Raw genomic sequence first — 25,441 nt, 5'->3', positions numbered from 1 at the left:
GGGACATGATGGAACTCAAGACCATCAAAGTGGTCCTCAAGCTTGCGGATTTCCATGCAGTAAGCGTCCATGGACTCCTTGGTGCAGTTCCAATTCTTGTTGACATGCTCGATGATGACCTTGGAGTCGCCGTAAGCAAGGAGGCGCTTGATTCCTAGGGACACGGTGATGCAGAGCCCGTGGATGAGAGATACATACTTGACACTATTGTTGATGGCCTTGTAGTGGATGTCGAGCACGTATTTGAGCTGCTCACCTCTTGGGAATATGAAGAGGACCCCCACATGGGCTCCTTTGAGGTTGAGGGCACCATCAAAGTACATGGTGGAGTGTTCTACAGTCGGCACATTTCTCGCTCAGGCTCTCCATGCCATCTCCCCCAAGGTCGGTAGGATCTGTAGCATAGACGAGGGAAGCGCTCCAGCAGCCGCCCGCGCCCGATCCCCTCCTGCGCCTCTTTGTTTTGGAGAAAGAGAAGCATTTTTCCCTTTAACCCCCTCCCTTCCCTCGTTTTTCCACCCGAGCCATTCCTCTCTTTAGAATATGGACCGCGGGTTGATTCCTTGAAAGTTGAGGGACTTTTTTGTAAAATGACCACGACGGACGAAAAAATTAGCAGAGACGTTACTCGCTTTAATAATAGGTATAGGTATAGATATAGATTGAAGGGTGAAAATTGGACTTTTTCCTATTATCTTTCAGCTCCAAAATATGTCGAGCCAATTTAAGATATTTATAGGGTGGGTTAGCAGATGTCAGATGGTAGATTAACCTCCTACCACCCTGAGGAACATGGCATGATGATCAGGGTTCAAACCCCAACCGGTCCGTCCCGCACTCTATCAGGGGCACGATCCACGGGAATAGACCCGGGATGGCCAGCTCCGCACTCTAACAAGCTGACCACCCGAATCGACATATAGGGTGGGTTAAAGATCAGCGTTCCTGCATGTGAGTGTTTCAATCCGCTTCCGTACCGTATGTAGAGAAGAAAACACTCTGTTGCATCTATATTCCATCCGTTGCGGTGGACTGTGGAGTGTGGACACCACCAAGCCGCCAATTTTGCTTTTCAAGCAGTGACGGACTCATGGAAGACCACACTGTGAGGTGACCTAAGGTCCTGCACTGATGTTTTAGTGTGTAAGCTTTGAAGATCAATTTCTTCTGTAATATTGACAGTGCTGGTTTTGAGTCTGCTCCAGTTGATTGCTTGATCTCTGAATGATTTTTCATTGACCATACCGTAAACACTTAGCTCTCTGATAAAACCTTGCTGTGCAAATTGTTAGTGATCGTTCTGGCGAAAATGCCTGCGATTAAATCAGCCTTCAGAGGTTATACCTCTGCGAAAGCTTCGATCAGCCAGTGGTACATTGGTAGATTTGACTAAGTACACATCACAGCACAGATTCCGGTGGTTCGAAACTATAAATACCGACTTGTGTAGTAAGTATATTCCAGGAAAACATATTCGCATCAACTCGATGAAATAACAAAATTTTACCGTGTGCATATTTGTAGTTATTTCAAAACGATTATTTACATAATTTCGTGCAGGAAAAACTCTTTACAATCAGTATCCATTCAAGCAGAGTGTAGCCATTTTTTCTAATTCACGTTAATACTAATAATAGGTAGTCTCCATGGCTTAAACCAATACTGCTGCTACCGCCTGGATCTAGTCACGTTTGTTTTCCCCCTTGATGTTGATGAACCTGATTCTCTCTCTTGCTTGAAGGCCTTCTTTAGGAACAAGGCCATCGCAAGCTGAGCACCAAGGTTGGATCGGCCTCGAGATAGGCAAACGATGCTTCCAACCAGCAGAAGCCCGCTCGCGATCATTTGCCGAGAAGACTTCTTACCTGGTAGCTTGCATGGTGATGTCCGTGTTGAAGGAACAACAGTTGCTGCTGTAGTCTGGGAAGCTGGAAGACTTGCATTCATGGCAGCCTCCAAGTCCTGGGGAAACTGGTAAGAAAAGAAACTTAGCTTTGTCAGAGCATTAACACAATACGGTCTTGGCAACATAAGTAGCCTACTCAAATTATGTCGTTGCTTAATTCAAACTTTATTTTTCAAAGAAAAGGCTTCATTGATTTACATAGGCTTGCAAGCATTAGGCATTACAAAACATATTCAAATCTCAAAAAAACATTAGCATCGCCTGCACTAACACTGCAGTTCAATTATAATTTGATAACAGAGATGCTGCAGACACAAAAACTACATTCCATAACAGGTTTCATCACAGGGCTAACACATAAGTGTCCTCCGTTGCATCATAAGAAAACACAAAAACCACAATTTTTGATATACTAAACTAATGAAGAGGGCTCACCTTCTTCGTAAGTCTTTGCATGGTCAGGATCGATACTGATGGACTACGATGCTGAGGATAGCGACGTAGAGCATTGTTCATTTTACATATGTAGTTCCAGATGCCCTTGGAAAAGGCTAGCTTTGCCATCTCTATGTTCATTCCATTATCCTCATGATGCAGCACTGTGATTTGGCATGCATCCCTGCCAGGGACTGTAATATAAAATAGAAAAGAACATAAACATGTGTATCCCAAAGATTTAATTCTTTAGAGACTTTATTATGATTATATTTCAACAAATAAAGTAAAGCAAAACTGGAATGTCCTTCCATTTGTTTCCACGTTTCAATATACACTAAATTGGCACAAGATACAGGCAAATCATCAGGATCACATAGAAAAAGTAACTGAAATGGAACAGAAACAATATACTCTGACAACAAACAAAGAATGTCTCATCAGGTTTGATACTTTGATTGTAATATCCAAGTCTTTTTGCAAATTAAGGGGAAAAAAATCTTCAACACATATTTTTCTAATTTTGGGTAGGGATAGAACCTGTAGAAAGCAAGCACTTGAGTAAAAAAACTGATATCAGTGAAGGCCAGTAGGCCACCATAACTTATATCTGTAAAGGTTTGTGCTGAGAGAAAGCATATTAAGTGCACTAAATCTCGAAACGGATTTGGGGAAATAGAAGAGGCTAGCATTTTTTATTCATAACACAAATCATGTGATAGCAAGCAACTACATCTACATGATAAATGAATCTGCATGTCATTTTCTGTTTTTCCTTGAAAGAATCCTTTTCTCAGGGTGAAACAAAAACAGGATTAGGCAGAACAAAGATGGGCTTACACAAAATTCAAAGATCACTTACTTTTCCTGATACACCATCCTGATCTTAGAAGACGCACTCTAACAAACTTTTTCTGCCGTACAGCAAGAGGATGTTCACATTCCTGTCAGGATTAACAATTTACGCATGGCAAATTAGGCAACATTATTAAGAAAAAACGCCAAGTTAGTAGAGAGGTAAAGGAAAATCAGCTGTCAGAAATGCCATATGCAACACATATAGGGTATCTCAAGCATGAAAGAAGCATGCCAGCTTAGCTCATTTCCAGTGATGTGTCCACAATGAAGGAAAACAGCTTGATCAATAAAAAAAGAGGATGTGTATTGGAGTACTGGTTGAATTTTTTCAGCATATGATGTAAATCATTGAAACTGGAACTCCAGATGAGCTATGGACATTCTAGATTGCAGTCCAATACAACAATTATAGCTTCATCTATTTCATTCTTCATCAACTCAAACACTGAAGTTATAAGCAGGAAGGTGGGGTGAAGCTAACCTTGATAAAACAATAGAAAGACTTGTCATTTGCTTCCCAGACTCGCCATGCCAATATGTACTCTCTTGGTGTCAGAAGTGGAAACTTCTTAATCGTTCGCCCTACCTCCACCCCACTGTTCTCATCATACTGCAGCTGCTCATGCTTTGTGACAGTCTTATCCCACTCCATTCTGTACTCATTATCCATATAGAAGTCCCTCAACTGCTCTGTTGAGCATCTCTCATATGTTGTAATACTTAGATATTTAGGAGGACCAGCCTGCAAGAACAAAAGTATCATCAGAAATGAAACGCATGACTGCATGAACTATTTGCAACTGACACTGGATGGTGAAAGGCTATAACAGATGAAAGGCGTCAATAGAAACATGGTAAGAGCACAACAACAATGATAACAACATCAATTATTTAATCATAGAATTGAGAAACAACCCAAGACCCAAGTAAATTGAAGCAGACTACACATGTTTCGCGGTTACACTTGAAACCATTTTGAACTCTCAGGAATTACAATGTAAACATCCTAAGGGGTAATTTTCACACCTTAATTCACAAGTGAAAACAATTCCATTCGGATATATGAGGTGCCTAACCAGAATCTCAAAATCCAATTGAGCCTGGACGTGAGTTTTCCCAGAGTATTACTGTGTTTCACAACGAGGCGAGAGGGAGATGCGCTAGCAATACCGTGGGCTTGTCGCACCAGACCCTGTAGGAGACATCGTCGTTCCCCTTGGAGATCACGTGCTCCCAGCCCTCCGTCTCCGGCTCGCGCGCGCCCACGCCGAGGCTGCCCACCAGCTGCCTCAGATCGTCCTCCGTCACGAGCCCCTCTAGCCTGGCATCAACCAAGGGGAATACATGGCACAATCAGAATCAGCCAAGCCCAATCACCGCAATGACCAACCAGAGGCGCATATCTCGATCAGAGGAGTACGGGGGAACCAACTCTGAGGCGGAGCCGGGGGACGCGGAGGCCGGCGCGGGCGCCGCCGCGACGGCCTCCGGCTGCGCGATTCGGCCGCCACGGCGAAGGCGGCGGCGAACGAGGAGGGCGGCGAGGTGGGAGACCACGACGAGGAGGAGCGCGGCGGCCGTGGCCCATCCGCCCCCGCGAGCGGCGGCGACGGGCCGCCAGAGGCCGGCGCCGCCGGGCAGCGCCTCCGGCGGCGGCGGCTTCATGGGCCTCCTCTCTTCGTCACGGCGACCCGGTCCGCGTCTCGCCGCTCTGCGTGTGCTGCTTCCTCCACACGCGCCGCTCACCCGTCCGAGCGGGTTGGTTCGTTGCCTCTCGCTCTTCTTGTGTCCGCGGGCCGCGGCTTTGTGCTTTACGTGATGGGGGAGAAACCCAAGAAAAAGGTGGGGAGGAATTGAGAGATCGGCGAAAATTAGGAAAACGGAGAGGTGGGACTTGGGAGGGTAGCTGGGCTGAGAAGGAATAATGTTCTCAATTTTTCTGAGGGGAAGTGTTTACGCACTGATGAATTTTTTTTTAGGGTTCCGTGTAATGGCCAGATTAAATTTGGTACAAGTTCAAACAAGGAGTGGATGTCAACAAATTCTGTTCACTTTCAAAAGGTTCTGTTTCACACATTTTCTGCTCGATTCATCGGCCAAGAAACGTGCGGTGAATCTGCAGGAAGGACAAAAAGGGAGGAAAGAGATCTACGATGCGTCACTTATTGTGACTTGTGAGGCGAGTGATTTTGCCTAATTAAGCAAATTTGAAATAACCTGCAAAATAATATAAAACAACCAAGGGAGTGATAAACTATGACCATAGTATCTTATTGGCATTACTTGTCATAACATACACGGAGTAATAGTTTAACACTTCAAATTTTGCATGATCAACCTAAACAGTTGTGTACACAATAATGGTCAAAGTCAAGAAAGCAATAGTATATATTTCCGTTGAGAAAGTATCGAGTGCAATCACCTCATGGTGAAAGTGTAGACAATGAAAAATCAATGTGAAAGAGCATAGTATCTTTTTTTCCCCTCTCTTCTAAGATTTTGAGCAGTGTTTATCCACTGAAGAAAATTTGTTGTGGTGCAGTTTGTTTGAGCTGTAATGATTTTTTTTCCTGAAAAGCCAAGCTTTTTAAAAGATGTGTTTAGCTTCATGGACTCAAAAAGCTACGAAAAGCTGAGAAAATTGAACTTTTCAGCTTTCCCATATAAACTCAGTTTTTCTAAACTTCTTGCTTTTTGGAAGCTGCACGAGGAGTTCGTTGTTTGAGTTTCTTGCTTTTTCACACTGAGAAGCTGCCAGAAAGCTCAAATAAACATGGCCTCAGTTTCAAAGCTTTCTTTTTTCACCAATGTTCACACCTCCAGTGGACTTGTTTGGTTTTAAGATCCGTGGGGCAAGGAAAACTACAATGTACTACATTCTATCTCTGCAAATTTACAATGTACCATTTTATCACGGAAAGCTCACTCCAAAATGACAAGCTCTAACACTTGGTTTTGATATTGTTAAAAAAACGAAAACCAGAAACTCTAAAAGAATAAAAACAAATGATGGATAAAAAGGAAAATGGGAAAAGCGTAGTGAAGAAAAGGTAACTATTCAAAGCTAGCCGTATTTTTTTCCTCTTCCAAGACTTTTTTTTAACTTTACCTCAAAATTCCAATAGAATCAAAATTTTAACAGCAATTGTTTTTTTGAATATTTAGATGAGGCAAAACGCATGTAACTTTTATAGAAGTAATTTGCTGGTCTGAATAATTCAAAGATGTATAGTATATATAAAGCTGAAAATCAGACAACTGTAAAATAGACTCCTCTTTAAAAGAACATAGTGTTGCCATTGAACATAAGTAGTTTCTGACTTTAGCTATTTGTCCATTTAATCCTTTCAATGGAAGGGTTGGACAGTTAGCAGACACTAGGAGCAACAATGGAGGTACCAGACAATGTACTGCTTGGTGTTAATAGTGCAAGTTCTCGGCCACTATGGCACTGATCTAAACACCATCAAGAAAGTCTTTAAGAGCCCACCATTTCAGGTCTGCAAACAGTATAGTTTACTCACTCCATCACTGAAACCGTTAAGTACTGAAGCTTAAATAGCATAGCATTGGAAGACATTCGCTGGAGATCAGAAATTCAGAATGTTCTTGTGGGTTTATCAATATCCCGTCCTCAAACAGGTCGTAATTTACACATATTTTTCACGCAAGGATGTTATTACTTTCAATTCTTACAGAGCCCCAAGCATGAAAGTTTTTGCTTTGAGCTCCAGCACCACATGAATGCCTAATGCTGGCATGGATTGTGAGTATGTGACAACCACATATCCGTGCAGTTAATCAGTTGAGAAATAAAATCACATGACATGAACCTTGTGTCCCTAATTAGGCCCAATGCCAGGAAAGATCATCTTGCTATTATCTTGTAATCAGTAATCACTGTACAACAATATTGAATCATCAGCAATCGCCATGTCAGTCAATCCATTTTGTTTGAAACAAATAACGGGGTTAACGCCTATCTTCACTCGTCAGTCAACTGGAAAGCCAAGAAACTTGTTGATCAGGGTGACAACTGGTTTGGCATCCCCTGGCACATAAGGAACGAGCGTCCCTAGGTCCATTGCTCGGATGGTCTCTCCCAATGTTTGTGGGCGTGCACAGAAGAGGTGCTTCCTCTCAGCCAATTCTTCTGCAAGCTCACTTTGGTGATTGTCCATCAAATCTTCATTTACAACAACGATTAGAGGTTTGCCTAGTCGTAGCGTCTCAAATATGCTTCCTGAACCTGCCAGAGAGTTAAATCTTGAGAAACTAAACAATAAATAATATACACCAATGAGATATTCCACACACAAAATCAGTTAGTCAATCATAAGGTTCGACAAGATATATCACTTTCGTGCTCAAGACATTCAATGATGCACAACCACTCAAGTTGCAGCAGGGCAGCCATGCTGATCCTTATAGCCATTATCGTCCTCAAACTATCAAACGAGGCTCAATTTAGTTCCTGAACTACCGAAATGGTCATTTCAGTCCTTGAACTTCCTCACATGGCTCAATTTCGTCCTTCGTCCTATCATGTCACGCCATGTTGAACCACGAGGAAGTTCAAGGACTAAAACAGTCGTTTTGGTAGATCAGGGATGAAATTGAGCCTCGGTTGATAGTTTGAGGACGAAAACGGCTATTCCGCCAAACTGATACTACCATGAACTTGTTGTACATTGCTGCAGAATAGTACTTATGCAAATTATTAGTGATAAAGACAGATTATATTTGCACCTAACAGAGGTGCTTTAACAATGTCCACACCATGGCAATGCTCTGCTCCATGCAACTGCAGCTCCAGTGCCCCTGCTTCATGCTACTGAGCAAACATGAGCATGCCTCCTTTCCTCCCTCCCCTGTATCTATGCAAGCATGGGTGCCAGTAGGTGGTGGCCAGGGGTGGTGTGGTGGGCTGCGATGGTACCGGAAGCCATGAGGAAGGTTGGGCGTTGGATGGTGGTCGACGGGGATCAAAGTTGGAAGGAACCAGAAGATGATAACAGAACGAGACACTGCTGCTCAAGTTCAACGTACCTGGACCACGCTCCCGCGACAATCGCTTAAACGGAGAGGGCTCTCCCTGTAATCTCCTTTTATAAATGCTAAGGCCTCTATGGTAACCCAGTAATCTTTATTCTTTAATCCACAGTGGGGTTTCCCTCGCTGTTTCTTTCAAAAAATTCTTTATTCTTTAATGATCATAGAATCATGATTCTTAACACTAGGAGTTGTAGTCCTTAACTATTTAATTATTTTTCTTCCATATTTAAAAGATCGATGGTTCCCAAATCTCAACCACTTCATCGGACAATATGAAACAGGACGTAGTGAAAAAGATCAGGTCCATAGCATACAATAGACCGGTACATATATCAGAAGATTTTTAGCTCATCATTCTAAAATACAAATAGAAGAACTATGTTGTTTCTTCTTATATATACTTTTAGGTATAAACTACTATTCTAGCTGAAAATTATAGGAAAATTCAATAGCATCCAGCTGGCAGTTTCAACTTTAGGCAAAAAGATATAAAATTCCATGAAAAACATTTCATTACCCTTTACGTATTTGCCACCATAGGAAAACACCATAAGTACCTGCATGGCTGATAACTAGGGAAGCTGTTCTCATATTGTCAGCAATGCTTGGTGAAAATGTGAAATGATCAACTTGAAGAGTTGCATCTCCTGAGACCTGTAATCCAGAATAGATAAATACTATTAATTGTATTATAGAATTGGAAGCCAATTCATGAAATACCCCAATAAACATGTAGACTACATTTTTCTTTTGGGAAATCAGGGGACTGCATGAATATTTCAGGAAGCACGTAGCAATTATTCCTATGAAGGAAAAAAAATGCGTGCTGTGCTAAAATGAATCATTAAAAAAAGGAAAAGCAAGGCTAATATGATAAAAGCAAGCAGCTGCTGAATCAAGTTGGATGTATGACAAAAAGCATGTCATGAACAATGGAACAACCATAGTTTGATTTTTTTTGTCATAAAACACCAGAATCATTATTTGCATAAAACACTTCACATGATATCAATTTTCATAAAATCAAGTTTATCTTTTAACTTAAGGAGTGTTTCCAGTTTGCTTTGTCACTTAGTGTAACTTAATAAATCACCAGTTATGTACTAGTCATGAATGAATATTCCTAAAAGAGTAGATATTGCCATGAATGCATAACAGAGAGGAATTATATTTTGATAATCTAATACAGAAGTATAATCCAACCAACCTTAGATGGAACATATGTTCCTCGGCCCATTTGAATAAGAAGATCAGTATAACCCTTCTGCAATAAAGCCTTTTTCACTTCTGGAGAATCTACCGCCATGACAAGAGCATCAAAACATGTGGTACCCACAGTGACAAACACTGTCCTTCGCTCTCCACCTGCCATCTATCCCAAAACAAGCAGTAAGCTGAGTGTACATATATTTTTTTTATGCTGCAAAACAGCATGTAAAGAAAATGGGAAATTAGATAATGCTAAACTGTTAATTACACTATAAAAAGAAGACAAAAGTGATATACTCAAACTGTTTGTTCAAACTATTAGATTCTTTTAGCGAATCTACAATCAAGGCAGCAAATCTTAATGCAACAAACCAGCAAAAGCCAATTCCTCAGTGAGATCCAAGACATACATGAACTGGTCTAGTTCAAGTTTGAACTGGAGATTTAAATAGCCCTCATAACCATAAGAACTACATAAACACCCACATCAATAGTTGTTAGGCACCAGATTTGGGGTGTGGAGGTGTGGACTCCAATAACCGGTAATTTCCTTTCTCCTCTCCATTTTTTCTAAGAAATAAAAATGTTGATTCAAAATTTTTTGTCTAGTTTTGTCTAAGATTGTCTAAAAGTTCTGTTTTCGGATTTAAGGGGACCTTTTGCACCAGATATACTTCCATGGCAAGACATTTATCAATGAATACAAATATAACGTAGTTAATTACTAACAACTCAGGCATATATAACCGTTTGATTTAAGGAGCGGGATCGGGGAGTGGAGGTTCCCATGAGCACCCACCTGCCATAACGTGCTAAGTAATCGGGCAAAAAGTTTCCTACTTTTAGCCAGTGGAGTGTTTTATCAGTACCACGATCATGAGCTATTCTAATGATCCTCACTTGGATTCCAAAAGCTAAAGAAGAACATATTTAAGAATTGATTGAGCAGGATTTCTCATTTCCTAAGCTTAGTTTCAGTACTAACAAAACTCAGTTAACCTGAATCAGAAATCATCGAAAAGCAACTGCGCTAGTTTAGCTGGAACCTTTGCTGATCATGGGGTTGGGATACTACTATAGGTTCATAACCAAGGAATGTGGTCAGCCAAAGTGGTTAATGAATATGATAGCAATTTGAATTGTTCCTTGGTTGAATCCAGTGGGGTGAAACAGCCCTGACATATGTGCACTTGTCTGCAAATAAGCCATTACTATTTTTAAATCTTTCTTTGAGAAACTTGAGAACGTCATGTGGATGAGTATAAGATCTGAATCACATCATCTGAGGAAGTAGACTACGCTAAAGTCCCTCTAGAGATTAAAAATAACTGCCACAAGTTGGCCTAATCCACACCAGTTTTGCACTAAAAGTATTTCCATGAGGGCAAAACGGCACAAATAAAAGAGTTCTTCGCCATTGGAACAAAATGAACAGAATTAGGAGAAAATTGGGCATCTAGCTCCTAAAAGATTGTATTCGTGTATAGCACCAAAGAACCTTCGCTGACATCAACAGCACTACGAGTCAGGGGCGGACCCAGTATAGGACATGGGTGTACATGTGTACAACTGTTGCAAAAAGATCGAATTTAGTAGGTAAAATCATGGTCAGATCCGAATACGAATACCATACGTTAGGGGTTTGGGTGTTTGATTTCGCGCAGCAGGATGGGAAGGGAGGGGAATAGGCAGGCATACCCCTGGCGGATGTTCGTCGCCGGCGAAGCGCCCGTCGCTCGACGAACAACGGGCAGCGCAACTCGCCCTGTCGTCGCCGCTAGGAAAGGAAGACCGGGGCCGAGAGAGAGAACAGAGAAGTCGTGGGAAGGGAGGGTGCTGCCGCACCAGCCGGACTCGAGCTGCAGCTGGGCAGGGGAGCGTGGAGGGCGGCGCACGCCAGGGGCCGACCGCGTGGAGAGCGGCGGGCGCTGGGGGAGCGAAGGGAGGAGATGGGTCGCGGGGAGAAAGAGAACCGCAGCAGACGCCGTCGCACGCGAACCGGTTCGACCGATTTCGTGGGAGAGAGGGGAAAGACCCCGTAATTTTAGGGGCGTTTGGTTACTGTGTTGGACCTCCTTCATCTCACGTTTAGTTGAAAAATGATGTGGAACAGGTTCAACCCAGATGAGAATATTCCCACTTGATTCGGGTCGAGCGGATTCCTCCAAAATGGATGGACCGCGCAGATCCAGGTGGATGTCGTGCGGCTCCGTCTCGCGCTCGCCCGCACGCCTCCCTTGGTCGCCGCCGGTGTACGGGGAGGAGCCGGCGTCGCCGAGCGGGGAGGAGGCGGTGGTGGCAGGAAGGAGCTGGCGTCACCGGGCGGGGGAGCAGGGCGGCGCACGGGTGGAGGCAGCGGCGGAGGTAGGGGCGTCGCCGGGCGGAGGCAAGGGCGGCGCGCGGAGGCCGGCTGGGGAGAGGGAGGGAGAGGCAGCGGCCGGCGGCCGACGCAGGAGGAGGGAGGGATGAGCGGCGCGCAGCCAACGCAGGAGAGGGAGGATGGCCGGCGCGGCGCGGGGAGTGGGGGTGGCGAAGGGGCGGCGCGGGGGTGGTCGGTCCGGGGAGGAGGCGGCATAGGGGAGGTGGGGCTGGCGACGCAGGGAGCCGCCGGCAGGGGCCGGCGCGCCGGTGGCCGGGAGGAGCCGGGGAGGAGAGAGGAGGAAGGAAGATGGAAGGGAGGGGGAAAAGGAAGAAGAGGCTGACAGGTGGGCCCCGCGACTGATAGGTGGGGCCACAACTAACGGTGTTAAAAGGACATTATCCTAACTCTCCCAACCTCCTCAACCAAACTAAAGATTGGGTTCAATCCATCCCTCTCCATCTTTTTCATCCAAACACGAGCTGGGTTCACTCCAACCCACAAAAGTGGGTTGGCTCTTACTCGACCCACGTCGTCCCAAAACCAAACGCACCCTTAAAGTCCATTAGGCTAAAAATAAAAAATAAATTAATATTTCAACGTGACAAATTTAACAACTTTAAAAAAATCAAAATAATACTCGAAAATAATATAATCAACATTTTTCAAAATATATATTAATATTTGGTAGAAAGTAGTAAAGTCAAATTTTCCATAGGCTACGTGAACAGATTCAACATTTTTCAAAACAAAGATTAATATTTTTGAAATGCTAGTTTTTTTATTTCTTCTTCTTCCCGAAGTCGACAACCACTAGCAGGGCGCTGTGGAGATAGACGACATCGATAAGCCACAGTGGTGGACGCGGTAGGGATGAGCGCTCGCAACGAGCACGAGAAGCCACGGCGGGAAGTTGTGCATGGGGTGCCGCAACAAGCACAGGCGCCAGTGTATGGCAACAAGGGTGGAGCGTGCAGCGAGCACGAGCGGTCCAAATCTGATAGAAATATTTGATCTTTAATTTTTTAAGTATTACCTTAACATAATATGCCGGGTTTTCACCTCTAAAACTTTTTACCTTGTAAAGGATACTTTTAGGATATCATTGAAATCAAATAGATGTACACTTCTTTCAAGATAATATAAAAATAATATAAAGATTTTTTTAATGATGGTTCTAGATAAAAGATTTTTTTAACAAAAATATCGTCGCTACTAAAAAAGAAAGTGAACATTTTTTAAATATAATATTATAAAAGTACTAGTTATTTTTAATTTGGCTAGGGCAGCTATACTGTGATCTATCAAATTTTCGACGAAGATAATCAACGAGCGAGTTTCTTATCGCTAAAGTTTGGAAGTTGCCATGATATCTTCCAAAATGTGTGGTAACCCGTGGAACATATATTTTAGCCAAAAAAATTAAAAATATATTTAAACAAACACAACTACTCGCAAAACATACGAAGATTATATTGTTCTTGTTAGTTTCAACAAGTAGTTAAGAGAACTTTATTTTTTTATTTGAAATAAAGTCTACACTTATTTAAAAATCATGTAATAGGATAATATAACCGTTTGATAATGGTTAGCAGGTACATCTGTCTTTGCTTGGGCATGTCAAAACTGCACAGCAGATTTTGTATGCGTGTACAAATTGTAGTGTGGTAGTCCTGCCGAGCTTACAACTGCGAATTCCTACCATGGGTGACCTAAGATCTCGTGCGCGCTGAAGAGGATCCTAATCGAACCGTGGATGGATGGCCGGATCAGATTGCTACGGTACCGCGTAATAAGCTGACTGGGAACCAAGACCTTGATTTGATTTACTCGCAGCCTCAGAGCATTCAACAAAGAGCAGAACGAAACTCATGTATTTGAACTAGCCAACTAATCAAAGCGAGATGGGAGTACTCACTGGTGAAGGAAGAAATCGATCCAATCCGAATGGATCTCCGTTTCCCACGCCGGTTCCAGTTAGAGGCAGGAGGAGAAAGACGGCAGCGCGGCAGCAACCGTCTGAAGCGGGCTGCACCTTCACGGCGGCGCCGCGTCCCTGTGTGGTGAGGTTGGAGTCGCAAAGGTGGAGCTGGAAGAGGTAGGCGCCGGTGTCGAGCGCAAGTGGGCCTTTTTAAGATGCTTGAATGGGCTCAAAGGGCCAGCCGGTCATGACGAATGGACTTTTTTTAGATGCTCGAACTACCAAAACTGTGGAGGAACAAAGGAGTGGTGGCGGGAAATAGAGCAGAACTCAGTCTCAAATTAGTATGAATGATGACATTAACATTTCAATTTCCAAATTACATATCCGAGAAAGACTCAAAATAAATTCTGTAACCCGTATACCAATCAAAACCGAAAGTTATCGTGCAGGCTAAGTTTCATCTGCAGACATGACCCGCAGCTAGCGCTCGTAGTTCATGCAGAGATTGGGTGGAAAGCGATGACAGAGTGGTTGGCAATGTGCAGGCTGAACTGCCCGCCTTTCTCGCTGACGTCGAGCTTCTCCACGCCGGGCGGCACCATCTCGAAGCTGCGCACGAGCTTGCCGACGATGAGCGCTAGGATGGGCAGGGCCAGGATGATCCCGGGGCAGCTGCGGCGGCCCACACCGAACGGTAGGAACCTGAAGTCCACCTTCCCGCCGACGGTGGCGTCCACGGCCTTCTCCTCGCCCAGGAACCGCTCCGGCCGGAACTCCTCGGGCTTCTCCCACAGCTCCGGGTTGTTGGCCAGCCACCAGGCGTTCACCACCACCTTGGATCCCTTGGGGATGGTGTAGCCGCCGAGCTTGGCCTCCTCGAGGTTCATGTGCGGGACGAGGAGCGGGATCGGGGAGTGGAGGCGCAGCGTCTCCTTGATCACGGCCTGCAGGTAGGGGAGCTTGTGGATGTTGGACTCGGTGATGGGCTCGTCGTCGGCGATCACGCCCCTGATCTCGTCGCGGACCCTGCGCTGCACGTCCGGGTGGTTGACGACCTCGGCGAGCGCCCACTCGATGGACCAGAGCGTGGTCTCGATGGCGGCGACGTTGATGTTCTCGACGATGTAGATGACGTTGTCGGGCGTGATCTCGCCGTTCTTCTCCGCCTGGAGGATGTGGTCGATGGCGCACCGGAGCTTGTCCTTGTCCCCGGGTGTGTCCATGACCTTCCTCCTCTTCTCGACGTAGTTGTTGTTGAAGAAGGCGAGCCTCCTGGTCTGCAGTCCCTGCATTTGTTGAGGTAGCCGCGTAGAAGGGCGCAAGATGGGGATGAAGTCGCCGTAGTTGTACTCGAAGCTCTGCGCGAGCGGCTGCGCTCGAGTGACTTGGTGACTCGACGACATGGGGTCGTCGATGGAGTCGATAGCGCGCGTCGAACATCATCCGGTACATGATGTTGTAGAGCATGAGCTGGAGACTGCGGCGCACGAAGAATCTGGCGGTCTGGGCCACGACCCGATCGGTGTAGATGTCGGCGACGACGGCGTCCATCTCGGCCTCCCACATACCCCTGTACTGCTGCACGACGCGCGCCGTGAAGAAGGGCAGCGTCATGACGCGGCGCATGCGGCGCCAGTGGTCGCCGTACTCGGTGAAGACCATGTCGGCGCCGTTGGCGGTGAAGATGTCGAAGACGACGTTGCGGGGGCGGGAGCCGAACTCCACCCCCTGCGTGTGGAGCACCTCCGTGGCGAGCCGCGGGTCGGAGACGACGACGAGGTTGCGCACGCCGAGGCGGAGGCGGAACACGGGACCGTACCGCGCGGACAGGCGCGCCAGGAAGCGGTGGTTCAGGTCGTTGCCCACCTGCAGCCAGTTGCCGAACACCGGCACGGCCGCCGGGCCCGGAGGCGCGCTCCCGGCGCCGCTGCTGTCGCTACCCGTCGCGACGATGCCGACGAAGACGGCGACCGGCAGGAGCAGGACGAGAGCGGGGTGCTGGTACTGGAGGAAGGAGTGGACGAGCCAGTGCACGGCAAAGGAGGCGACCGTGGCGACGGCGAACCTGGCCGCGAACACCGCCATTGCTGTCGCTGTGCGCTGCAGCTGCTACTGCTATCACTTGCTGTGCAACGCGATGTGAGTGTGTTGTTGGTTGGGGATGCTCTGCTGTACTGGCGGCTCTGCTTGCTCGGCTGTTGGGTTTGCGTGGCTATATAGCGCCGGGGCCGGCCGCCGGTCGAGCTCCGGTTGGTGGCAGTGGGAAAACGTGGCGGTACCGGTGCGAGGCGACGCAGGGGGAATTCCTTGGTTTCGTGCGGAAACCCGTGTGCGCCGAGGCACGGAAACTGGGTTGGCTGCCGAGGGCAGGTGCATGGAAGCGTGGGGAGGAGTTGGGTTGGGCGCTGCCGCGCTGGTGGGGCTCGTGCTCCGGTGCTCGTGTGTGTGTGTGTGTGGTGTCATGGTCAGAGTTGGGAGACGTTGGTTGGTTGGTGGGGCAAATGGAGGTCGTCTGGCCGCCCGCCGCCGTGACCAGGTCGTGGGTTGGTGGACGTTTGGATCTCCATGGCGGAACGGACGGGGGCGATGGATCGCGGGGTTTGGTGATCTGGGGCGTGGATTCGGCGCCGGGTGCTACGTTTTATGGAGGGACCCAGCTGTATTCCCTATAATATTCAATCTCCTCCCTTGCGCATTGTATGAACGTCTAAAAGAAGTAACAGTGGTCAATCAAACATGTTGATGGGTACGATGATCATGTGACACGAGCTTGCACTCGCCCCCAGCTTCGTTCGAGGTCTGAATTCTGAAGAAATGTCAATCAGACAGGCCTGGCATCGCTGCTGGGGACGGAGAAATGGCTTCCTTGACTTGATTTCAGTGCTCTGCTCTTCGGGAAGTCAGTGGTTGACGCCGCGGAGATGGAGACGGCAGACGGCTCGGTCGTCCGTCCGTCACCTATCGCGCGCGCTAGTGCTCAACGTGTTGTGATTTGCAAAGCCCGGAGCCATCGTTGGTCTCAATCGCACTCCTATACTCCGCGGAGGTTTTTGTTGTCACGACACCTGTCATGTCATTTCTCCTACAGCAAACAAATAAAACCTCACGAGCAACTAATTTGACCACTCCGCATAGGCGCATACTACAACAATCATCTGCGTATCCGCTGTACCTGGTACCCGTGGCGGAGGCAGCCACACAGTCTGAAGGGCTCATCTCTCTTCCTCACCCTTCTTCCGTAAAAATATCTCTTACAACTAATAAAACAAAAGTGGCGATAAAAACATCGTGAAGCCGATGCCCCGACGGTTTCCGACTGCCAACACCGAGCCTCGGCCCTCCGATCGCTTGCGGATCGGTCCCCCACTCAACGGCCATCATCGCCCCAAGTTTCCGCCGCGACTATATGTCGCATAAGCGACAAATAACTATCTGTCGCATATGCGTGGGTCCTACTTGTCAGCGCCAGGTCCGCAGGTCCCACCAGTCAGATCCTTCTTCTTCCTCCGTCCCACTCCTTCCTCTTCCTCCGTCTGTGTGCCCCCCCTTGGAGATGAGGTCCCGGCGGAGCAGGGTTAGAGCGGCGGAGGGAGCTGCCGTAGCCGGAGGAGGAAGGTGGTGTGGGGGCAAGCAGAGGAGAGGGGTTAGGGTTCAGGGTTAGGGTTCGGGGTGGGCTTCGGGGTTCGGGTTGCTGGGGTTGGGGTCTCCTGTGACCTCCGGCTGTAGAGGGAGGGCCTTGGGCGGCGGCGGACCGACGAGGTCGGCGGCTCCCGCCGACCGCGGATGGCGGAGGAGGCGGAGGAGTGACGGCGAGCATCCCGGTAGAGCTGGGTTAGGGCGATGTGGTGGAACCGCCCAACTTAAACTGGCTTAATTGCGTCTAATTGCTGTCAGAATAGCAATTATCCAAAACGCACTTAAAACAGTGTGAGTTCGGTAGTCCGTCAAGGGTTCTGTTCCCAGAACTCCTTGAAAACCTCCACGGTGTGTTCCATAGCCATACATTAGGATCGTTTCCGCGATGGGATAGCATCAACAAATATTACATTTTTACATACATAACATAGGTACGATTTATAACAAACTGTAGATTGAAGAAACTTAACAGTGCAAGTTAAACCATTGCTAAGAGTTTTAAAATATAAAACAATCCGGGGTAAGTAATTAAACATCTAAGTTTATTCTAGGGTATCATGAGACTCATAAGATACCCTAGTTCTTCGATGCTTCCTCCTCGGTGGGTCCCTGCTGGGTTTCTGAAAACAACAACAAATGATCCCTTGAGTACGAAATAGTCAACAAGTCTGACCCATCTAACCAATATAAATTTTTTTGACATACTGTATGATAGCTTTATGGTCTACTGGCTAACTCACATTTTGCAGAAAGAGCTTACTATAAGTGAAACCTTAATTTTATTTTTTATTTCAGATTGAGTTTGTTACCTGATCAGTCTAGATGATGAAAAATATTTTAGCAACCAGACGGAACTAAGTCATTCAACATATTTATTCAAAAGCAACGGTTCCCTTCTCTTTGTTACGCTACGATGCTTAAGCGATGATCAAGTGCATTCATATCCGAGAATTGCGGCGATCCGGACCGATTTACATCCTGCAGGAGATACTCGACCACAAGCTACGCACAACTGATCGGGTTGCACATAACGACCTTTCGATTAGAAGTACCCAATGATCGGAAATATGACTACTCGAACCCAGAGCCGCACCCCCACATGGAATCCCACGTCTGGCGATCTCCACTGTGTGTTTCAGGCTACGCCCTGCCCTTCCACTGCACGCCATGTTGGAGGTATGCCCTAGAGGCAATCATAGAGATGATGATATTCCATTTGTATCCATGATTTGTATATTGTGTTCATTGAATATCCATTAAAGGCTACTTGAATTGATTTGCAATTATGTGAATTGTATGTGAAACTCTTTACTTGTATGGTTATTCTAAAGTTGTCCCTGGTCGGAGTTCATGTGAGGACACACATGAATATTAGACTAGCACATGTATTAGTTGATGACTATGTTTCACAAGTCATGGACATGGAGATGTTGAACTAATAATGTGGACACATGTGGAGACATGTGTTAGGACTGACCCAACACGAGAAGTAGTTCTCTCTTTAAACAACATATACGCTTTGTCCTTAGACCTGAGATTGTCGCATGTATTCTAGATGTGGATGGACCTACTTAGGGGCCATCAAACGCTACACCGTAACAGGGTAGTTATAAAGGTAGCTTTCGGGTTTGTCAAGAAGTATGCTATGAGACATGGTCAATCAAGATGGGATTTGCCCCTCTCTGATTGAGAGTGATATCTCTGGGCCCCTCGAGTGATCAGATCCGAAAATGCATGGCCATGCTACGTACGGTTAAGAGTTAACCTACAAAGGGATTCCGAATCACAGGATCGAGAAAGAGCGGTCGGCTTGAAGCTAGACCAAATATCGTGAGGCAAAGGGAATAGCATGTATATTATGTTGTGATGGTTCGTCTGATATGATTTTCGTATGCGTATAGGAGTTGGCACGTCTTGCTAGAGGCCGCTACCGACTATTGGGCCGAGTAGGAGTACTCGGGCCATGTCTATACGTATCCGAACCCATAGGGTCGCACACTTAAGGGGCTGGAAGCCCAATTCGGATTTGATCCGAGTTGGATTAGGTTTAGGAGTGCTAATGGGCCTCGGATCCAGAGGCCCATCAGGAACCTCTATAAATAGAGGGGTGGGGGCGCCCTAGGGTTTACACCTTTTTGGCTGAACACTCTTGCCGCGCCTCCCACGCCCTCGCCATTTGCAACTCGCGGATCTAGCAATCCGGCTTGCGACGCTTCCTCCCTGCACGTGTGGATACCTTGGAGGTGTTGCGCCTGCAGCACTTGGACGAGCCATCGACGAGCCGCCGACGAGCCACGACGAGCCGACGACGAGCCGCGGCACCGGAGGCGATCTTGCTGTGCACGTGGATGAGCTGCTGAGGAGCTGCTGGACGTGATCGACTACGTACGACTACGTTGATCGACTACGTACGACTACGTGATCGTCTTCACTGCATCGACGCATATCTACATCTTCCGCACCAGTAGTGCGTCGAGTGGTAATCCCGTGATCCTTATACGGCAGTTCTTCCTGGTTATACGCGGTAGAAATTTTGATTTGCGCTAGCGTAGCCTACCTCGTATCCCAACAGTGGTATCAGAGCCAGGGCTGCTTAGTTTTGGATTCGGGATGTGTGCATATGGAGATATGCGAGTTCTCTGTTTGATCTACAGAAAAAGTTACACATGAAATTCAACGGCCTTGCCGTTTTCGGCGAAATTAGATTTCCCAAATTCGGCTTGGAAGATGGAGTTTCGGGCCTCCGAAGTTTGGAACGTTAGGACGCCTAACTCTCTTTTGCAGGATGTATGTATCTTGTGATCAGTATGGCCCCTTGTGTATGTGATGCATGTGTGTAACTCATTCGTGACCTGCGTGTCGCGCGTACGGCAACACGGCAGGAGCCATATGTGTTGTCACTTTATTGTATTTAATGGTCTGCGAACCAATCTGTGATGATCCAAGCAACTATGTAATCTTCATTACTAGATTCTTTACTAGCTATTAGGCGTAATAGCATGTTCTAGTTCTTGGAGGACTCATCACCAGGAGGATGGCGCACATGGAACATGGAGATGGAGATCACCATGGTGAACAGCTTCTATGGAGATGGAGATCACCATATGAAAACGGGCCATACTGTGTCACAACTGTGTGAATGCTATTCTGATTTATGTTTTACTTTCTGCATGCTGTGATGTTAGAAGTAGAACGATCCCTCACAAAGTTTAAGTTAGTATGCCCTCCCAACTAAAACTTGCACCGTCCCATGTCTTGTACAATTAGTGGTGGGTCTATGAAATTAGGGTGCCACTAGTTTTCCTTGACTAGACGGGTTTGTGTCGGACACTTACACGCATAAGGGTTGGTTTGCTTAACAAGGTTATCTTAACGGTTAAGGACCTTGGGGCATGAAGGTTGGGCGCCGAGACATGGAGATGTCACCCAACAACAGGAGTCATATGTGATATGATTAGCAAAAGTTGCTTACCGATCTACCTCGTTTGCTAGCGGTGATGCTAAAGCTCACTAGTAGACTTGTTAGTTGTGGATCCTGAATCACTAAGTTTCAATAGAGGGATATTGATTTTAGTGGGAGTAGATTCTGTTAAAATAGTTTAATGTAATTTGCTCTATCATGGATACGTTTGTCTTAGTGTATTTTGCATTACTTTTGTTGTAGATTAAATGGCACCTAGCAACACCACCACATCGTTTGCTTTGCGTTCGGTCCTTGAGAAGGACAAGTTGAATGGAACAAACTACTCGGATTGGATCCGCAACCTGAGAATTGTTCTCAGGGCTGAGAAAAAGGAAGATGTTCTAGACAACCCACTACCAGAAGAACCTGCTGAGGATGCACCCGCTGCTGCTAAGAATGCTTACAAGAAAGCATGTGATGCTAACCTCGAAGTAAGCTGCCTTATGCTTGCTTGCATGGAACCCGAGCTGCAGATGCAGTTCGAAACAAACCATGAGGCGCACGATATGATCGTGGCGCTTAGAGACATGTTCCAAACACAGGCCAGGACTGAAAGGTTCAATGTGTCTAAGGCCTTTGTTGAGAGCAAGCTAGCAGAAGGCGCAGCAGTAGGACCACACGTAATCAAGATGGTTGGTTACACTCAACGGTTGGAGAAGCTAGGCTTCCCACTGGGCCAAGAGTTGGCCACTGATTTCATTCTTTCATCTCTTCCGGCTAGCTATGGGAACTTCATCTCGAACTACCATATGCATGGGACGGAGAAGGGTCTGAATGAGCTGTGTGGTATGCTCAAGACAGCAGAGGCTGACATAAAGAAAAATGCTAGTACCAGCCATGTGATGGCGATACAGAACAAGCCCAGCTTTAAGAAGAAGGGCAATTCTTGGAAGAAGAAGGGCAAGGCTGGAACGTCCAAGCCAAACCCACCGCCCAAGGTTAAAGCTGGACCTGGACCTGCTCCAGATAAAGAGTGCTTTTACTGTCATGAACTTGGTCACTGGAAGAGAAACTGCAAGCAGTACCTAGCTTCCTTGAAGAACGGCGGAAGTAAGAGTACTTCTACCTCAGGTACGCTTGTTGTTTATGTTATAGACAACATATTTCTCGCTGATACAGTTATTAATTCTTGGGTATTTGATACCGGATCGGTTGCTCATATTTGCAATTCGATGCAGGGAATGATAAGAAGTAGAAGCGTGGAAAGAGGAGAAGTTGATTTCCGCGTGGGCAATAATGCAAGAGTTGCTGCTTTGACCGTCGGGACGATGCAACTCCACCTCCCGTCAGGATTTATTATGGAGTTGAATAATTGTTATTTTGTTCCTAGTTTAAGTCGAAACATTTTATCTCCTTCATGTTTGATGAAGGATGGTTATTCATTTGCGAGTGAAAACAATGGTTGTGTGATCTCTAAGAATAATATGTTTATGGCTTTTGCACCCATTGTGAATGGATTATTTGTTTTAAATCTTGATGGTTCACCTGTCTGTAATGTAAGTGCTAAAAGGCCTCGGCCTAATGATTTGAGTCCTACCTACTTGTGGCATTGTCGTTTGGGTCATATAAGTGATAAGCGCATGAAGAAGCTCCATTCTGATGCACTTCTAACTTCGTTTGATTTTGAATCATACGAGACATGTGAGGCTTGCTTGCTAGGCAAGATGACCAAGACGCCTTTCACAGGTTTTCCTGAGAGAGCAGTAGACTTGTTGGAACTCGTACATAGTGATGTATGCGGACCAATGAGCACGACGACTAGAGGAGGATTCCAATACTTCATAACTTTCACTGATGATTTTAGTAGATATGGCTATGTCTACTTGATGAGGCACAAGTCTGAAACCTTTGAAAAGTTCAAAGAATTTCAGAATGAAGTTGAAAATCAGCGTGGCAAGAAAATTAAGGCCTTACGATCTGATCGTGGAGGCGAGTATTTGAGCCACGAGTTTAGCAATCATCTAAAGAGTTGCGGAATTGTTCCACAACTTACGCCGCCTGGAACACCTCAGAGAAATGGTGTGTCCGAGCGACGTAATCGAACTTTGTTAGACATGGTTCGATCAATGATGAGCCAGTCGGACCTACCGTTGTCATTTTGGGGATACGCTCTAGAAACAGCAGCTTTCACACTTAATAGGGTACCATCTAAATCCGTAGTTAAGACACCATATGAGATGTGGACTGGAAAGGTTCCTAGTTTGTCTTTCCTAAAGATTTGGGGATGTGAAGTGTTTGTCAAGCGACTTCAGTCGGACAAGATCACACCCAAGTCGGATAAGTGCATTTTCGTGGGATATCCAAAGGAAACTTTGGGATATTATTTCTACAACCGATCAGAAGGCAAAGTGTTTGTCGCTCGGAACGGGGTTTTTCTAGAGAAAGAGTTTCTCAAAGGAGAAAAGAGTGGAAAGACAGTGCATCTTGAAGAAGTTCAAGATGAGCCAACCGGGCAAGAATCAATGAGTGATGCTAACGTAGCAGAACAAGTTGAGATACCCATGGCAAGAGAAGCACCGCCGCAACCACGAAGGTCAGCAAGGCTCCGCGAAATGCGAGAAATATTATTATTGGACAATGATGAGCCTGCGACATATGCAGAAGCAATGATGGACCCAGACTCCGAAAAATGGCAGAGTGCCATGCAATCCGAAATAGAGTCCATGGGAGACAATCAAGTTTGGAACTTGGTTGACCCGCCTGATGGTGTTAAAGCCATAGAGTGCAAGTGGATCTATAAGAAGAAAAAGGACATGGATGGAAATGTTCACATCTACAAAGCACGACTTGTCGCAAAAGGTTTTCGACAAGTTCAAGGAGTTGACTACGACAAGACCTTCTCGCCCGTAGTGATGCTTAAGTCCATTCGGATCATTCTAGCTATAGCTGCATATTTCAATTATGAGATATGGCAGATGGATGTCAAGACAGCTTTCCTGAATGGAAACCTAGCTGAGGACGTGTATATGATACAGCCCGAGGGTTTTGTCGATCCGAAAAATGCTGGAAAGGTATGCAAGCTTCAGAGATCCATTTATGGATTGAAGCAAGCATCTAGGAGTTGGAACATTCGTTTTAATGAAGTGGTCAAAGGGTTTGACTTCACCAAGAACGAAGAAGAGTCTTGTGTTTACAAGAAGGTTAGTGGGAGCTCTGTAGTATTTCTAATCTTATATGTGGATGACATATTACTGATTGGAAATAACATTCCTATGCTTGAGTCCGTAAAGACTTCACTGAAAAATAGTTTTTCGATGAAGGACTTAGGGGAAGCAGCATATATTCTGGGTATTAAGATCTATAGAGATAGATCGAGAAGGCTTATAGGTTTGAGCCAAGATACTTATATTGACAAAGTGTTGAAGCGGTTCAGCATGGAAGAGGCAAAGAAAGGGTTCTTGCCTATGTCACATGGCATACATCTCAGCAAGACTCAGTGTCCTTCGACTGCTGATGAGCGGGATCGCATGAGTAGAGTGCCATATGCCTCGGCTATTGGATCTATCATGTATGCAATGATAAGTACTCGCCCAGATGTTTCATATGCGCTAAGTATGACAAGTAGACACCAATCTGATCCAGGTGAGAGTCACTGGACAGCGGTGAAAAACATTCTTAAGTACTTGAGAAGGACTAAAGATATGTTCCTCGTCTATGGAGGTCAGGAGGAGCTCGTTGTAACAGGTTACACCGATGCTAGTTTCCAAACCGACAGAGATGATTCAAAGTCACAATCAGGATTTGTGTTCACGCTAAATGGTGGTGCTGTTAGTTGGAAGAGTTCCAAGCAGGAGACGGTGGCCGATTCTACGACAGAAGCCGAGTACATCACGGCTTCGGAAGCCGCGAAGGAAGGTGTTTGGATAAGGAATTTCCTCATTGAGCTTGGTGTGTTCCCGAATGCGTCCAGCCCATTGAATCTCTACTGTGATAATAATGGGGCAATTGCGCAAGCAAAGGAGCCAAGGAACCACCAGAAGAACAAACACGTAATGCGGCGATTTCATCTCATTCGAGACTTCGTTAACCGGGGTGAGATCAAGATATGCAAAATACACACGGATCTGAACATTTCTGATCCGTTGACAAAACCACTCCCGCAGGCTAAGCATGATGCGCATGTAAGAGCTATGGGTATTAGGTACCTTCTAGATTGACTCTAGTGCAAGTGGGAGACTGTTGGAGGTATGCCCTAGAGGCAATCATAGAGATGATGATATTCCATTTGTATCCATGATTTGTATATTGTGTTCATTGAATATCCATTAAAGGCTACTTGAATTGATTTGCAATTATGTGAATTGTATGTGAAACTCTTTACTTGTATGGTTATTCTAAAGTTGTCCCTGGTCGGAGTTCATGTGAGGACACACATGAATATTAGACTAGCACATGTATTAGTTGATGACTATGTTTCACAAGTCATGGACATGGAGATGTTGAACTAATAATGTGGACACATGTGGAGACATGTGGTAGGACTGACCCAACACGAGAAGTAGTTCTCTCTTTAAACAACATATACGCTTTGTCCTTAGACCTGAGATTGTCGCATGTATTCTAGATGTGGATTGACCTACTTAGGGGCCATCAAAC

General features: G+C 46.0%; 3 protein-coding genes across 6 annotated transcripts; all 3 read right to left on the bottom strand.

The window, feature by feature from the left end:
- Positions 1-1,458: 1,458 nt before the first annotated feature.
- Positions 1,459-5,006, bottom strand: LOC101774356 (stAR-related lipid transfer protein 7, mitochondrial). Of its 2 annotated transcripts, none has more exons than XM_022826535.1 (6): positions 4,620-5,006; positions 4,370-4,520; positions 3,681-3,941; positions 3,204-3,285; positions 2,342-2,535; positions 1,459-1,971 (listed from the first exon to the last, which is right to left on the bottom strand). In XM_022826535.1, the coding sequence occupies exons 1-6, from the start codon at positions 4,862-4,864 to the stop codon at positions 1,669-1,671; spliced, it is 1,236 nt and encodes a 411-aa protein (XP_022682270.1). In that variant the 5' UTR covers positions 4,865-5,006; the 3' UTR covers positions 1,459-1,668. The 2 variants fall into 2 exon arrangements, with proteins under 2 accessions (XP_022682270.1, XP_004952467.2); XM_004952410.3 differs by having other exon boundaries at positions 1,485-1,971; positions 4,632-5,005.
- Positions 5,007-6,787: 1,781 nt separating this feature from the next.
- LOC101773690 (UDP-N-acetylglucosamine transferase subunit ALG13 homolog) lies at positions 6,788-13,875 on the bottom strand. 3 transcript variants are annotated; one of them, XM_022828890.1, is made up of 4 exons: positions 13,741-13,875; positions 9,462-9,626; positions 8,812-8,908; positions 6,788-7,448 (listed from the first exon to the last, which is right to left on the bottom strand). In XM_022828890.1, the coding sequence occupies exons 2-4, from the start codon at positions 9,624-9,626 to the stop codon at positions 7,192-7,194; spliced, it is 519 nt and encodes a 172-aa protein (XP_022684625.1). In that variant the 5' UTR covers positions 13,741-13,875; the 3' UTR covers positions 6,788-7,191. The 3 variants fall into 3 exon arrangements, with proteins under 3 accessions (XP_022684625.1, XP_004952465.1, XP_022684837.1); XM_004952408.2 differs by lacking the exon at positions 13,741-13,875 and adding an exon at positions 11,162-11,483; XM_022829102.1 differs by lacking the exon at positions 13,741-13,875 and adding an exon at positions 11,162-11,483 and having other exon boundaries at positions 9,462-9,619.
- A 177-nt stretch (positions 13,876-14,052) lies between these two features.
- Positions 14,053-15,922, bottom strand: LOC101773281 (cytochrome P450 CYP73A100-like). The gene is given in 4 exon segments (XM_012846458.2): positions 14,053-15,028; positions 15,031-15,059; positions 15,061-15,167; positions 15,169-15,922. Coding segments are annotated over 4 exon segments (1,587 nt in total). The 5' UTR covers positions 15,832-15,922; the 3' UTR covers positions 14,053-14,240.
- Positions 15,923-25,441: the final 9,519 nt, after the last annotated feature.

The sequence above is a fragment of the Setaria italica genome, chromosome I (assembly GCF_000263155.2).
Source record: "Setaria italica strain Yugu1 chromosome I, Setaria_italica_v2.0, whole genome shotgun sequence".
Taxonomy (NCBI): domain Eukaryota; kingdom Viridiplantae; phylum Streptophyta; class Magnoliopsida; order Poales; family Poaceae; genus Setaria; species Setaria italica.
This window is presented reverse-complemented; position numbering and strand designations above follow the sequence as displayed.